This window comes from Dryobates pubescens, chromosome 2 (assembly GCF_014839835.1).
Source record: "Dryobates pubescens isolate bDryPub1 chromosome 2, bDryPub1.pri, whole genome shotgun sequence".
Taxonomy (NCBI): domain Eukaryota; kingdom Metazoa; phylum Chordata; class Aves; order Piciformes; family Picidae; genus Dryobates; species Dryobates pubescens.
The window spans coordinates 45,624,757-45,640,436 of NC_071613.1; the positions used below are offsets into that span (position 1 = coordinate 45,624,757).

At 44.0% G+C, this 15,680-nt stretch overlaps 1 protein-coding gene across 1 annotated transcript in view; it reads right to left on the minus strand.

Annotated features, from left to right (window-relative positions):
- SNX4 (sorting nexin 4) overlaps positions 1 to 15,680 on the minus strand; it is a 42,782-nt gene that overhangs the window by 14,123 nt on the left and 12,979 nt on the right. Inside the window, 5 exon segments of the mRNA XM_054176557.1 lie at positions 600 to 672; positions 5,784 to 5,839; positions 11,056 to 11,103; positions 14,154 to 14,303; positions 14,380 to 14,518. Coding sequence (XP_054032532.1) covers positions 600 to 672; positions 5,784 to 5,839; positions 11,056 to 11,103; positions 14,154 to 14,303; positions 14,380 to 14,518 — 466 coding nt within the window.

Here is a 15,680-nt window from a genome sequence, read left to right on the forward strand (position 1 = left end):
TTTTCTGTTTCCTTTTTGTGACTTGAAAGAAAAAAAATAAATCTTCCCTTCTCAACCCACAGAGTATCTTGATGCGTGACATAATTGTTTCATCATCAGAAAGAACATCATTCATTACAGACTGAAGAACATGCCAAAAAAGAAAAAGTGTGCTGGGAAGCATATACAACTCAAACCAAAAACCCTGGACAACAAAGTATTAGCAGGAAACTGTGGTTTAGGGCCCTTCCCACCCCAGACATCCAGCAAAAGCAACTTATCTGCTGAGTAGAGAGAAGCAGATCTCTCAAGCCTCCTTAAACACCTCCCTCTGATACGTAACCATCAGTGGAGAAGGCAGATTAGCAAGATGGATGCATTTGGTCTTCCAGTGACTGTCAAGCTCAACCACCACGTTTAGAACTCATTCTCCACCAAACCTGTATTGAGTCAGTGCCCTTCCCCCTTGCCATCTCCTGCCCCACACTCCAGAGTCAGACTCTCTCGGGCCAAACCACCCTTGCTCTAGAGCACATATACCAGCTCTCTTGACTACACAAGAAATACTACCTTAGAAATAAGTTATACTATTTGTCACAACACACATGGGAAATACTTACAGCTCTGACTCGCAGAAGGTGTGATATGACAGACTGCAGTTCATCGCTATAGTGTTTTAGCTCAGTAAATCTCCTGGGAGCAGGAAACAGATAGTACATCATTAGCCATCATGAAAGCAAGCTTTCACAGAATGCAAGACACAGCCACAACGCTACAGCCAGCAAGACCCAGCCTGGATTATGTTGAAATGGAATTAGCTGAAGATGCTTAAAGAAGTGACTGCAGAGTTTAATTTCCCTAAAGTGAACAACCCAGCACTTGCAAAACTGCTACTTTTCAAATGTAAATTACTACACTGTGTTGGTGCTTAAAAAGCCACAACACAACAACCAAAGAAAAACACCAAAAAAAAAAAGGGAAGAGGGATTTAGAAAAGCCAGCCTGAGTGAACAGGAAAGCTTCAAGTAAGTACAAAGCCAAAATCTGCTGAAGTGTATGTATTTCTTTGTGAAAATAAATTCACATTTCCAACCTGACTAAAGTATTTGACTTTAAAGCTGCCACCTAGCCAGTTTTAAGCACAGCTTTTCAGAAGTGCAAGTTCTGGGCCCTCAGTTTAAGAAGGGCATCGAGACACTTGAATGTGTCCAGAGAAGGGCAACAAGGCTGGTGAGAGGCCTTGAGCACAAGCCCTATGAGGATAGGCTGAGGGAGCTGGGATTGTTTAGCCTGGAGAAGAGAAGGATCAGAGGTGACCTCATTGCCCTCTACAACTACGTGAAAGGTGGTTGTAGCCAGGAAGGGGTTGGTCTCTTCTCCCAGGCAACCAGCACCAGGACAAGGGGACACAGCCTCAAGCTGCATCAGGGGAGGTTTAGACTCGAGGTGAGGAGAAAGTTCTTCACTGAGTGAGTCATTCATCATTGGAATGTGCTGCCCAGGGAGGTGGTGGAGTCACCATCCCTGGAGGTGCTCAAGATGAGATTGGATGTGGCACTTGGTGCCATGGTCTAGTCATGAGGTCTGTGGTGACAGGTTGGACTCAATGTTCCTCAAGGTCTCTTCCAACCTTGGTGATACTGTGTGAACTATTAATAACTGTAACAATTACTCTACAGCTAAGCCATAAGAGATCTGTTACTTGTTACATATAAAACCTTATTGAGACTTGTACCTGCACAGGAATCAAGCTATCAAGTCATTTCAACTAGGGAAGACAACAGTTGGGTAACCCATCATAAGTGACCATGTGCACACTGCTGGCCTGCCATGACAGAAGGCAAGAAACATTTTATCTGCCACCTCAGTTAAGCCTTGGTGGTGGTTTCAGTTCATAAACTTGGCTCATCCTAATCACAGAGCAGAGGCAGCTGCCACAGCTTTGCTAGTGACAGGTAACCAATCCAGCCAGAGCAACAGCCACTTCCGTATGCATAAACCCTTGCTACTACACACAAGTCTAACTCGTGAGATGCTCTGATACACAGGAACATATTTCACCCAGAAGGGAAGCCAGAAAGTGCTTCACCTAAATCACTAAATAATGATCTGAAAATGAATAAATAACATTGAAAAACGCAATTAGAATCCAGGAATAGGACACTAAGATTATCTCCTCTGAGGCTGATGTTCAAGCATAAAAATACCTCTTCATCCCTCCTCCCACCACAGGCATACAGTCAGGCTTCATATTCAGAACAGTTTATGCCCAAGAGGTCTTACTAAAATAAGTCAAGTCACTTGTGTTGGGTGACCAAGTATGAAATTCCAGTGTTTTTCTTTTAACACTTCTTCTTCCCTCACCAGGAAGTCTTCCCCTAAAATACTCCTCTCCTTACATTCAGGAAGCAGAAGCTTTATTACCATTTCCAGTATTTTCTTATCTCCAAGGAGCATCTTTTGTAAGTTTATGACACGCACAGGGTTAAAGAACATAAAGAGATTTAAAAGTCAGCAGAGAAACTGTATGAGACAAATAAATACAGCCATTGATCTGCACAGTGGGGTTTAGAGAGCAATCTTTTCCAGTTTACACTTTATAAAACATGCACCAGGGCTGCATGTCAGACAGCTGCAGACACGTACAGTGAAGAGACTTGAAATAATTGCACTCAGAACAAAAGATTAGAAAGCATGCTTTCAACTCAGGAAGACTCTCCTTTCCACTTCAGAAGGTTGATAATGAAAAGTTTTATCTATCCTGTTTTGTGGCAAGAAAGCTTTCAGGAATGCCACACTCCCTGAAGGGAAGAGTCAGGAACCCAAGAGGTCTTTCAGTATCCTGGATTCCAGCAGCAATACCTCTTCTCCCCATGTCAACTCCTCCATCAGGACCAAAATAAAATAATAAATAGAGTTACTACTTCAGCACTGAGATGCTTTTTATTGTCTCAGAAAACCATAAACCAAAGTGGCATTGGTTTTTTCCATCCAATATTCTGGGAAGGTGGAAAATATTACAAATCTAAAAACATGTTGTCCTGAAAAATTAAAGCAACTGGGGCTTGCTGCAGATCAAAGGTTTATTTCTCAGTGTTTGCTTAAGCCTTCACTCTTGCTCACATAAAAAAAAGAGAAATAAATAGAGAGTTTATAAAGCAGTTTCCAAACTGAGCCTGGTGAGGCACACAAAGGGGTGTTTACTTTCCAGTGCATCATAATAGTGCATGATACAAGACAGTTTTGGCACTCAGCAACTGAGGCTTTTTTAACTAGTGCTTTTCACGGGGTTTTACTGGCTCTGCAGCACTATCAACAGCCTATAGATACTTGAGTATCAAGTATAACTTCAGACATAAATGAAGAACAGATCAGGTCATATTTCTGTAGCACCACCACCAAGTTTCTTCTCAAAAATATCTCTCAAGAGACAAGAGCAAACAAGACAATTCACAGTAGGCAGCACTACTTTGTGCATCTGACTCTGCAGTACTCCCTCCAACATCACAGAGGGCAGCACCATTTTCCCATTTTGTGAAGCAAGATGCTACAGTTCTGCCCAGTAAAGAACAAGCCACTTTTCCAACTAAACACACAAAACATAAAAGTTATGTTTTGGGGTTTTTCCCCCCCGACATTTCTGCCTTACAAAAGGATCCAGTGTTTTCTGAGGAAACCAAGAAGAAATCAACTTCTTCACCAAGAAGCAAGCTACTGCTTTAATTAAAGCACAGGAAGGGAACATGAGGATGGGTGCCATGAGGCCAAATTAGAGGTCTGCAGCAGATACAAATTACTGCTGAATACCAGAATGCCACATTTGTATCACCACATAATTCAATCGTTGAAGTTATTAAATGCTTCCCACCGGAGGAGATTTAGTTTCACATCCACACCTGAGCTCATAGAGCAACATCATTTCAAGCTGTGTAAAGCTCCTCGTGTTGCCCTAAGCTGAAAGGTGCAGCTCCACAGGACCACAAAGCAATCCTTCTTCACCTGAACCCTTCCTGATCCTGAAAGCCTACACTCCATGCAGCAGGCACATCTTTTGTTTTGGCAAGATGAGCTTGCTGACCCCACTTTACCACTCACTCACACAAGGACCAAAGGCAAGGCATCAGATTCCAGGTAGCTCAAGCTAAGCATGCTAGGCAGAGCAAGGCACTATTCCTCCTGTTAAGGCCACACATGCTATGCTAAAAGGCTGCCCTTGACTTGAAACAAACAAAACCAAAACAAAACTCCCCCGAAGTTATGCTCATCAGTTATTTATTCAACTTTCATCCAAAAGTTCAATTTGGAAGCTATGCAGCTGACAGAATACAACAGAAAGCATTTGTGAAGTACCGGGAAGTCTTTGCTGAGAGAAATACTCAGGGACTGGTTTTGATATGAGCTCTTCCTCATATTAACTCTTTCCTGCTTTTTACCAATAGACACTTCTCACAACAGCTTTACTTTACAAAACATTCAGTTACTTCAAAGGGTAACAACAGTCTATTCCTCATCTCAGCCTTAACCATTCTTGCCCACCCAACCCCTTTAGGCAGACTACAGGCAAAGCTTTCCTGCTGTGAAAGTAGGAAAAGTCAACTCTTACTAGCACAGATGAAGATGATAGAGAATAAAGCATTCAAACAATTTCACCATTAGATTTTGAGGGAATTCCTATCATTCAGTCTCATTCATGACTGTTACCTTTTATATTAAACCCTAGCTAAAAGCTTCCTTTCTGTCACAGAGGTGACAGGGGTTGAGGCCCCATCCCTGGAGGTGTTTAAGACCAGGCTGGATGAGGCTCTGGCCAGCCTGATCTAGTGTGGGGTGTCCCTGCCCATGGCAGGGGGGTTGGAAATAGATGATCCTTGTGGTCCTTTCTAACCCTGACTGATACTATGATACTAAAAGTAAACACACTAAAAACAGAAGGGACTGCATCAGCTCACAGACATGCCTCTAAAGACCACTAGAAAGGGATGTGCCCTCTAAAGTCTTTAACACAATACCCATAGGTGCTAGGGAAGTACAAAGGGAAGAGACAGCACAGCCAGGCACATGGACTCTCCCTAAACAGCATCTCCTATTGCCACTACGAGACAGGAGATGAACCCATAAGGATACTTCATATGAATCTCCACAGTTTGATGGCAAACAGTAACATCTCTTGACCCTACTGCTGCATATCAGTGTTTCTAACTATTGCAGAAGAAGAAACTCTTACATTAGCCTCCTCACCGCCGAGGGTATGATGAACCTCTCATAACACTTCTCACCATTTTTGCTGATCCAGAAGATTGCTCTATGGCCTGCCTCAGAGCTTCCCAAACTGCAACAGAGCTGAAGTGACCTCCAAACTGCATCTGGGAAAATTGGCAGCTTGAAGGGAACTATGAACTTCAACACTGGGGTGCTTGAATCCAGAATTGTACAACAGCCAGAATTTTTGGAAAGACCTACTGTCAATCTGTATTCTGTTCATGCTTGGAAGGACTTTTTTGCAAGCAAATATTAAGAGGTTTTTTCCTCTGGGGTTGGGGGTTTTGTCCTTTCCTTTTAAAGTAGCTAAGATTAAAGACTCATTTTGCATGAAGTGATGCATTTTTATGAATGCATCCCGCTCCTAGAAACAGGATTTATCAAACCTTTTCACACTACCTCCTTACTGGGATTCAGTTAAAATTTAAGTGCAGAAAGATAATTTTTTCCTCTTCTGAATTATTCTAAGGAGATAAGAGTACTCTGTCATCTGAAGCTGTAACTGAAAAAAGGCAAAGAGAGGGAAGAAGGATGTGGAATCTTACTTGTCTGGGTTTTTCACTCTGAATGTTGCATTGAGAGCTTTTAATCTGGAATCTGCCTGAAAGGGGGGGAAAAAAGAAAAGCTGTGTTAATTGAATGCAATTAAATTCCAGTGACCAAAGAAAAATGAATAAATAAATTAAAATCTCAGCCTTCTGGCAGCACTACTAGAGAAAAATAAAAATCTTGCCTTCCTCACACATTTAAATCTTCAAACACTGAACAAGTTGACACTAGGTGTCCTCTATGTCAGACTTTTTAATAAAAAAGTTAAAATAAATAAATAAACCAGCTATTTTCATGAGCTAGGATGTAAGCAGCATCCACTAAAATTAAGCTGCTATAATCCAAACCCCACAAAAACAGTCCCTTCCGAAATGCTACACAAATCATGGAGTTAAGATACACAGCCCTGCATTCTTTTCAGATGAAGCACTTCAGTAACACAAGACCATATGGACAAGCTATTTTATATTTTTCAAACCAAATAAAACCAGTGGTAGAGTGACCTCTATATGGCTCTTTATTACTAGGAACAGCTCCCCAGTGAAATCAAAATCTTATATATGGTGTTCTCTTATTTTATGACTTGCTTTACAGAAAATATGTAATTTGTATATCAGCATAGAGCTAGGTTTAATACAATGTTCTTTTTTTTTTTTACATCATAGCATGTGTAACACTCTACAGAAGAAAGGTCAATACCCAATTAAAAAGGTAACTGGCTACTTAACTTTTTGAGATGCTGGCTTACCAATGACTGCAACAGCAGTACAGAATCTCTGAGGGTTTAGTGGGTTTAGTGTTGTGGGTTGGTGGGGTTTTTTGGTTTAAGTGAACATTTCACTGTGTAACAGTCATTTACTCTTAACAAGATGCCAACACAGATGAGATATTCAAGCCTTATCCACAGAGGTCCCACATCACCACAGCTTTTCATTTCTGTGTGGCACTTTACATGCAGCTCACTCAGGGCTCATCTGTACTGCATGAAAACTCTAACTCGGGGGAAAATGGCTGGAGCTTACTTTTGATCAAGACATCTCTCTTCTCAGAGAAAGAAAAGCAAACACATCTCCTGATGTCTATGGATTTCCTATAGTGCACTCTTACAGCTAAGGGACTGCCTTAACTGCCAGGAGGATGTTACTTCAGCAGTATTTGTTAGTGCTGGTGTGCGACACAAGAATATTTTGTACACTGTTACAGCCAACTTGGAGCTTGAAGAGCTATTATTAATTTGATAGTGAATAGAATAGAATAGAATAAACCAGGTTGGAAGAGACCTTCGAGATCATCGTGTCCAACCTATCATCCAACACCACCTAATCAACTAAACCATGGAACCAAGCATCCTGTCAAGCCTCGCCCTGAACACCCCCAGCGACGGCAACCCCAACCATCCCCTCAGGCAGCCCATTCCAGTGGGCAATCACTCTCTCTGTGTAAAACTTCCTACTAACCTCCAGCCTAAACCTCCCCTGATGCAGCCTGAGACTGTGCCCTCTTGTTCTGGTACTGGTTGCCTGGGAGAAGAGACCAACCTCCGCCTCACTACAACCCCCCTTCAGGTAGTTGTAGACAGCAATAAGGTCACCCCTGAGTCTCCTCCTCGCCAGGCTAAGCAATCCCAGCTCCCTCAATCTCTCCTCATAGGGCTTGTGCTCCAAGCCCCTCACCAACCTTGTTGCTCTTCTCTGGACACGCTCCAGCAAGTCAACCTCCTTCCTAAACTGAGGGGCCCAGAACTGGACACAGTACTCAAGGTGCGGCCTAACCAGTGCAGTGTACAGGGGCAGAATGACCTCCCTGCTCCTGCTGGCCACACTGTTCCTGATACAGGCCAGGATGCCATTGGCCCTCCTGGCTGCCTGGGCACACTGCAGGCTCATGTTCAGCCTACTATCAACCAGCACCCCCAGGTCCCTTTCCACCTGACTGCTCTCCAGCCACTCTGACCCCAGCCTGTAGCTCTGCATGGGGTTGCTGTGGCCAATGTGCAGAACCCGGCACTTGGATGTGTTCAATCTCATGCCCTTGGACTCTGCCCATCTGTCCAGCCTGTCCAGGTCCCTCTGCAGAGCCTCTCTACCCTCCAGCAGATCAACTCCTGCCCCCAGCTTGGTGTCGTCCGCAAATTTACTGATGATGGACTCAATGCCCTCATTGAGAACACTGTTTTCCCAAACCAGGAATAGAGTCCTCCTTTTAGGGCTTTTCTAATTCTACAGATGAGATAAACACAGCTTGAGACTGTTCTGCCTCTAACTGCATTGGGGCTGAGCAGAAGATACCATGTTATCACCACAAGTTTCTTTCACTTGGAACCACTTCCGTAACTGGAGAACACTGAGGACATTATCCAAGTTGAGAGCAAAGTAATCTCTGTCTTGCAACTAGGTAAGGTAAGATGTACTGATGAAAATCTTACTGACTTTAGCTGTACTTCTTCCAATCACCAAACCAGCATCATAAAGCATAATCCACAAACCAAAAAGCAAGTGTCTGATACTTGCAAGTGTCTGATATTAGAAGAAAACAGGTTCATTGCTGTCAGTATGTGCAGCATCCCTCTACGAATATCTTGTGAAGGCAGCATGGGGAAGCATGACCAAGATAGCACAGGGAACACAAAATGCTTCAATAACTCTAAATCCCAGGCTTTATGTTTATTCAGTGTTCCACAGACCTCTATGACCATGGACCTCCAATGAGGCTGGTGAGAGGCCTCAAGCACAAGCCCTATGGGGAGAGGCTGAGGGAGCTGGGGCTGTTTAGCCTGGAGAAGAGGAGGCTCAGGGGAGACCTTATTGCTCTCTACAACTACCTGAAGGGTGGTTGTAGCCAGAAGGGGGTTGGTCTCTTCTCCCAGGCAACCAGCACCAGAACAAGAGGGGACAGTCTCAAACTGCAGCAGGGGAAGTTTAGGCTCAAGGTGAGGAGAAATTTCTTCACAGAGAGAGTTGTTAGCCATTGGAATGGGCTGCCCAGGGTGGTGGTGAAGTCATCATCCCTGGAGATGTTCAAGAGGGGACTGGATGTGGCACTTGGCGCCATGGTTTAGTAGTCATGAGATCTTGGGTGACAGGTTGGACTTGATGATCTTTGAGGTCTCTTCCAACCTTTATTGATTCTATGATCCCCACAGATCATTAGACAACACAACTGCATTGCAAGTTGTTCAGATGCACCTACATGTGCTGCCCACACATTCTTTAACAGTGCAAACACCACTGACGCACAGCAACAGCAGGACAGAGTCCTTCTAGACAGCTGTTCTCCAAAAGACTGTATTTCTGTTCAAACAGTAGGCACCAAAGCCAATTCAGTTTGTTAGGACAGCATGGAAGTTCAGTGGGTTTACACCTGAAAAGGATCACTTCCTGCATTACAGTTCCAGAGCAAGTTTTCACCTTTTGTTACAGACACACATAGTGCTCTGAAGGCAGAGCTCAGTAAGTACGCAAGCACTGTCAGGCAGGAACCAAGATCCTGCCAATGCTCAACCATCCAAGCAGGGTTATTTCCTCCTTGATGTTAACAGCCCAGCAGCTCCCACATTCCACTTTGCAGCATTTGTGCCATGCAGGATTATGCTGTTGGAAAACTGTCTGTCCAGTCTTAAATTTGATTTAAAACTAACAAGCACAATCGTTTTAGAGATGATCTCTCCCTCAAATGAGGCACAGCTAAGGAGTTTTCAGACAGTTAATTCCTACTGTGATCCTATAATCATTTAAGTAAACTGGAGAGAGAGAGAGGGGGAATCTTCTCCTTCCTAAAGGAAGGGTTAAAATCCCAAGTGACAAACCCCATAAAGAATAAAATTAAGTGCTGGGGGTGGGAGGGAAGAAAGGCATGATTTAATGATCCAGTTGGCAGAGTAAACACAGTCTCCAACATCAACATTCATGTATAGCATGCTACACTGCGTTAATGCCTCATTTAAAGTTCAGTTAGCTTGGTTCAAACCCTTTGGGACAAAAGGCACATCCTGCTTTAATGCCTCAGCAGCAGACACAGTGGCAGCATAGTCTGATTCTAGTCTAAGACAGGTAATGAACAGAGGTTTGTCCTCCAGTGTAGTGCTAAATAACCTCCAATCTTGAAGGCTTTATTGCTTCAGAAGTTGAATAAAAGGGAAAGATGCCTTTTTCTCAGGCTTTTGCAAAAACTTTTTTTTCCCCTAAGAGGAATTATACAAGAGAAACTATGAACACAACCAAACCTAGAAGGAAGAGAGGATTTGCTCATCTCTCATTTAATCTACAGTACAGTTTCAGCTAGGCAAATATTCTCAGCGTTCTGCTATGTGTTGTCATACACACACCACTGTGTACACTCCTGAATGTAACCTGCCAGCACCAGCTTTGTGAACTCCTCTGAGTGTAAGCTGAAATAAAGATGTGTTGCCTAGGAAAACACTGCTTGAGAGCTGTGCATTTTTTGCTTTATAAATACTAGCAGTATGCAATCCCTACTGTGATGAAAGCGAATTATTGTCAGCCTAAGTTATCCACATTAAGTGCTGGTATCAAAGCCCCCTGGACACTGAGGATAAGAGTACCAGTGATTTTCTTCAGCTCTCACTGTTCAGAATAATTCTTCATAATCCATCTAGTTTTCAGTTGTGATTTTATGAGTTGATCACACTACAATGAAACAAAAGCTCAGTATGTCTCCATACAGTACTTTTTCCAGGCACAGCCCAGCAATCTGTCAGCTTCTCACAGGTTCTTGCCCTGCACACAACATTTGATGACTTATTCCTGCAAGATTTCCACCATGAATTCACCGATGTCAATGGGGACACTACTACTACTTCAAGACACACTTTGTTAAGGGTGACCAAATTCATCTGTCAAAGACCCTTTCAGCAATTTGCACAGAATCCTACAATTCAGACCCCTTTCCTTACCTCTGGAGTTTTTCTGACACCTTGTACCTCTTACCAGGCTAAAGCTGACACCCATCTTTAAAATGATGCTAAACTGACAACATACAAAAGCACTGCTATAGACTCAAGTTCACTGGTTTTGAAGCTTAAGGATCACAATTCTACATTACTAGAATTACAAGGTTGAGAGAGCTTGAAAACTAAAGTATTATCTATTACACACTAGGAACACCACTTGCTTTCATGGTTACAAGTACAGATAAAACAATGCCCTTAACTCGTTCTAACAGCAAACAGCCTTTTATAAATAGCCTAAAACATGTTTGCTGTAGTATTTATGTCACAGCAGTCACAAGACAAACAATTACAATAATTACCTTTAACTGAAATCCAGTCTCATTCACCATTTCTTTCCATCCAGCCTCCTAAAAACAAAAATAAAAAGGAAAAGAACATTTAGATTGATTTAATAATGCTACAGCTTTGTCAAGTCCCTATGGCAGCACCTCTATGAGAAGAACTTCTCCAGGAAACCTGGGTTCTGCCTCACATATCCTCCTGTGTCTTCTCAAGAATCTGGGTTAAGATTAACTGGTCATTATGCTGTCCTTACATACCAAACTCCCCCAAAGATCTCTCTTCTCTTTACTATTCAATTACTTCATTCTATCAACTGGGGGTGGGAGCCACACAACTGTATCTGAAGTAGCAGCACAGCTCTTCAGGAAGAAGGGTAGTTATCTATTGTCTATTGGATTATTAGCAGCCCCAAGGATCTTTGCAGCTTGAGGTAAAGAGCATACAGAAAATATAGAGGTGGTAATTGTTTCCAGTGCACCTTTTCATGTGTAGTGGTTGGCTGTCCACTGTTCTCGGTTCCTGTACACTGGTTCATGCACATGCTATACTGTGCTGCAGTAACAGATCTGCTCAGTCTGATGTTTGGGAATCTCTCGTCAAAGCACAGAAAAACAAAACATCTGACATCTCCTAAACCTTCAAACTGCACAATGCAATGCTTTAGCTGACAGCTGAATCACAACTTTTGTGATAACATGACACACATGAACGGATCACGACTCAAGCTAAAGAAAGCACAAATACCCAAGAAGTGAATTGGAAGGCAGCACTGCCTCTGCAGCCAGCAGTGTGGCACACTAACTACTGCAGCTTTAGTCCTAGGGAAGCTTTCCCAACCAACACATGTCAAGTTCCCAATATATAATAATAAGGGAAAATAAGGGAAAAAAAGAGGGTGTATAATCTTTGGAAGAAAGGTGAGGCAACCCATGGAATGTTTAAAGAGGTTGCTAGGGCATGTAGGAGGAAAATTAGGGAGGCAAAAGCATATTTGGAACTTAAACTGGCCTCTGATGTGAAGGACAACAAAAAGTCCTTCTATAAATATATTAATAGCAAGAGGAAGGGCAGGGACAACCTCCACTCCTTGGTTGACATGGAAGGAAATGTTGTAACACAGGATGAGGAAAAGGCAGAGGTACTTAACACCTTCTTTACCTCAGTTTTTACTAGCTGGAAAGAACGTCTACCAGACAGCTGGCCTGCAGAACTGGCAGAGGGAGCCAGGGAGCTGCATGGTTTCCCTGTGTTCCATGAGCAAGTGATAGGAGCTCTCCTCAGCAGCTTGGACCCCCACAAGTCCATGGGACCAGATGGGATCCATCCTAAGGTGCTGAGAGAGCTGGCAGATGAGCTGGCCAAGCCACTCTCCATTATTTTTCATCAGTCCTGGCTCACTGGAGAGATCCCAGCTGACTGGAAGCTGGCCAACGTGGTACCCATCCACAAGAAGGGCCGGTTGGATGAGCCAGGGAATTACAGGCCTGTCAGCCTGACCTCAGTGCCAGGAAAGATTATGGAGCAGGTCATCCTGAGTGCAATCACGCAACACTTAGAGGATGGCCAAGGGATCAGGCCCAGCCAGCATGGGTTTAGGAAGGGCAGGTCCTGCCTGACCAACCTGATCTCCTTCTATGATCAGGTGACCCGCCTGGTGGATGTGGGGAGGCCTGTGGATGTAGTCTACCTGGACCTCAGCAAGGCCTTTGACACCGTTCCCCATAGCAAACTCCTGGCCAAGCTGTCAGCCCATGGCTTGGATGGGAGCACACTGAGATGGGTTAGGAACTGGCTGGAGGGCCGAGCCCAGAGAGTGGTAGTGAATGGTGCCACATCCAGCTGGCAGCCAGTCACCAGTGGTGTGCCCCAGGGATCAGTACTGGGCCCCTTGCTCTTTAACATCTTTATTGATGATCTGGACGAGGGCATCGAGTCCATCATCAGTAAATTTGCTGACGACACCAAGCTGGGGGCAGGAGTTGATCTGCTGGAGGGTAGAGAGGCTCTGCAGAGGGACCTCGACAGGCTGGGCAGATGGGCAGAGTCCAATGGCATGAGATTTAACACATCCAAGTGCCGGGTTCTGCACATTGGCCACAGCAACCCCATGCAGAGCTACAGGCTGGGGTCAGAGTGGCTGGAAAGCAGTCAGGCTGAGAGGGACCTGGGGGTGCTGGTCGACGGTAGACTGAACATGAGCCTGCAGTGTGCCCAGGCAGCTAAGAGGGCCAATGGCATCCTGGCCTGCATCAGGAACAGTGTGGCCAGCAGGAGCAGGGAGGTCATTCTGCCCCTGTACACTGCACTGGTTAGGCCGCACCTCGAGTACTGTGTCCAGTTCTGGGCCCCTCAGTTTAGGAAGGATGTTGACTTGCTGGAACGAGTCCAGAGAAGAGCAACAAAGTTGGTGAGGGGTTTGGAACATAAGCCCTACGAGGAGAGGCTGAGGGAGCTGGGGTTGCTTAGCCTGGAGAAGAGGAGACTGAGGGGTGACCTTATTACTCTCTACAACTACCTGAAGGGAGGTTGTAGACAGACGGATGTTGGTCTCTTCTCCCAGGCAAGCAGTACCAGAACAAGAGGACACAGTCTCAGGCTGCGCCAGGGGAGATACAGGCTGGATGTTAGAAAAAAGTTCTATACAGAAAGAGTGATTGCACATTGGAATGGGCTGCCTGGGGAGGTGGTGGAGTCACCATCACTGGAGGTTTTTAGGAGAAGACTTGACGGGGTACTTGGTGCTGTGGGTTAGTTGCTTGGGCGGAGTTGGATTGGTTGATGGGTTGGACGCGATGATCTTGAAGGTCTCTTCCAACCTGGTTTATTCTATGTATTCTATGTATATGTATATGCTTTTCCCAAGAGGTGGAAATTCTGTCCTGGGAGCCTGAAAAATAGCACTGGAAACAAGTCAGAATGTACCTTAGAAGGCCAGTTGTACAACTGCAGTGGGCTATTAAGGTGGGCAAGGCTTTTCCACCCCAAGTCTATTCATGTTTTCTATCCTTCTAGACACGGAACAAGCTATAGGTCAGTGGGAGGGAAGAAGAGCAAATGGGCATGATCTTAAATAAATACTCTCTAAAGAAGGTATTCAGAAAGCACTCCAGCTTACCTGTGTTAAAAAGGAGTAAAAGATTTTGTCTTGGCAAAGAACAGGATGTGAAGCCACACGTAACAAGAAGTTTTCCAAACCAATTCTTCTTCTTTCCACAAAGTCAGGATCCATGTTATCTGCCGATAGCTTGTGCCAAACAAAGTCAGCCTATTTAAGCAGAAGAGTGTTAACAGTAAATAAATAACAAACAATGCAAAGCAAGCTGCAGCCTCGGTTTCCTCACCCTTTTTTCTGGCAACGGTGGCACAACAATATGCGGGTAGGTAACCGACAAGTAATTCCTCAACAACTCAAATTCACTGTAACGCCGCCACAGCGAGTCCACGGGGGCACACTGCCCTTCGCTCTGGGTCTCAACAGCTCTGAAAGACAGAACCACAAATCTGAGCATTAGTAAGCTACCACCTTCTCCCTCAAGCCATCAGGACAGTTACGGCAAAGGCCCTAAAAACAGTTACCCAATCATAATTACTGCATAACACGCCCATACTCTAAAGTAACCTTTACTAGTCTAATGTCTAGAGACTTAATTTTAAAAACATTCATCATTTCTGCCTGATAGGACTCAATACTTCTTTTAGGAACACAGGAAAAGTCAACACATGCTCAACACACCACAGATTAGAATAGAATAGACCAGACCTGGTTGGAAGAGACCTTTGAGATCGTGTCCAACCCATCATCCAACACCATCTAATCAACTAAACCATGGCACCAAGCACCCCATCAAGCCTCCTCCTAAACACCTCCAGTGGTGGTGACCCCACCCCCCCCCCCCCCAGACAGCCCATCCCAATGGGCAATCACTCTCCCTGTGTAGAACTTCTTCCTAACATCCAGTCTAAACCTCCCCTGGTGCAGCTTGAGACTCTGTCCTCTTGTTCTGGTGCTGGTTGCCTGGGAGAAAAGACCAGCCCCCACCTGGCTACAACCTCCCTTCAGGTAGTTGTAGAGACGTGACAGTGAAGTAAGGAGTCACAGAAATTACTTAATTCACATCACAGAATTAGAGATATTTCTGTTGGAAGAGTGTTATGTTCCAAACCAGCACAATTTCATGAGCAGCTGAAGGATACAGAGCATTACAAGAAGGAATTTACCATTCAAAGAGGGAAAGTCTTCACTTTAGAGGGTAAGAATTGTCTTGCCTGCAACAGCTAGAATAGTTTAAAACTTTAAAGCATTTTTGAAGTCCTATTTTTAGGGATATTTTTAGAAAATCCTAGCATATTGCAAAAGACTTTTTTTTTTTTCCTTGTCCAAAGTGATATTTTTCATACATTTAAGGACTAAGGACATGTAGTCAAACAAATTAGCTAAAGACAGAGTAAGCAGGCACAAAAATGATGCATCTGAAAAATTTGTTGAAAACTTAAAGCCAACATCACCTAGTAAGGTATTAAAGGATTTTATGTTACAGTAAGAGGAGAAATCATGAAATATTACAGGATTGAAAAGCAATGTATAAACTTGGAAAGCAAAAGTAATTTATCATGCAAGACATTTACAGCAAGAGAAATGCTT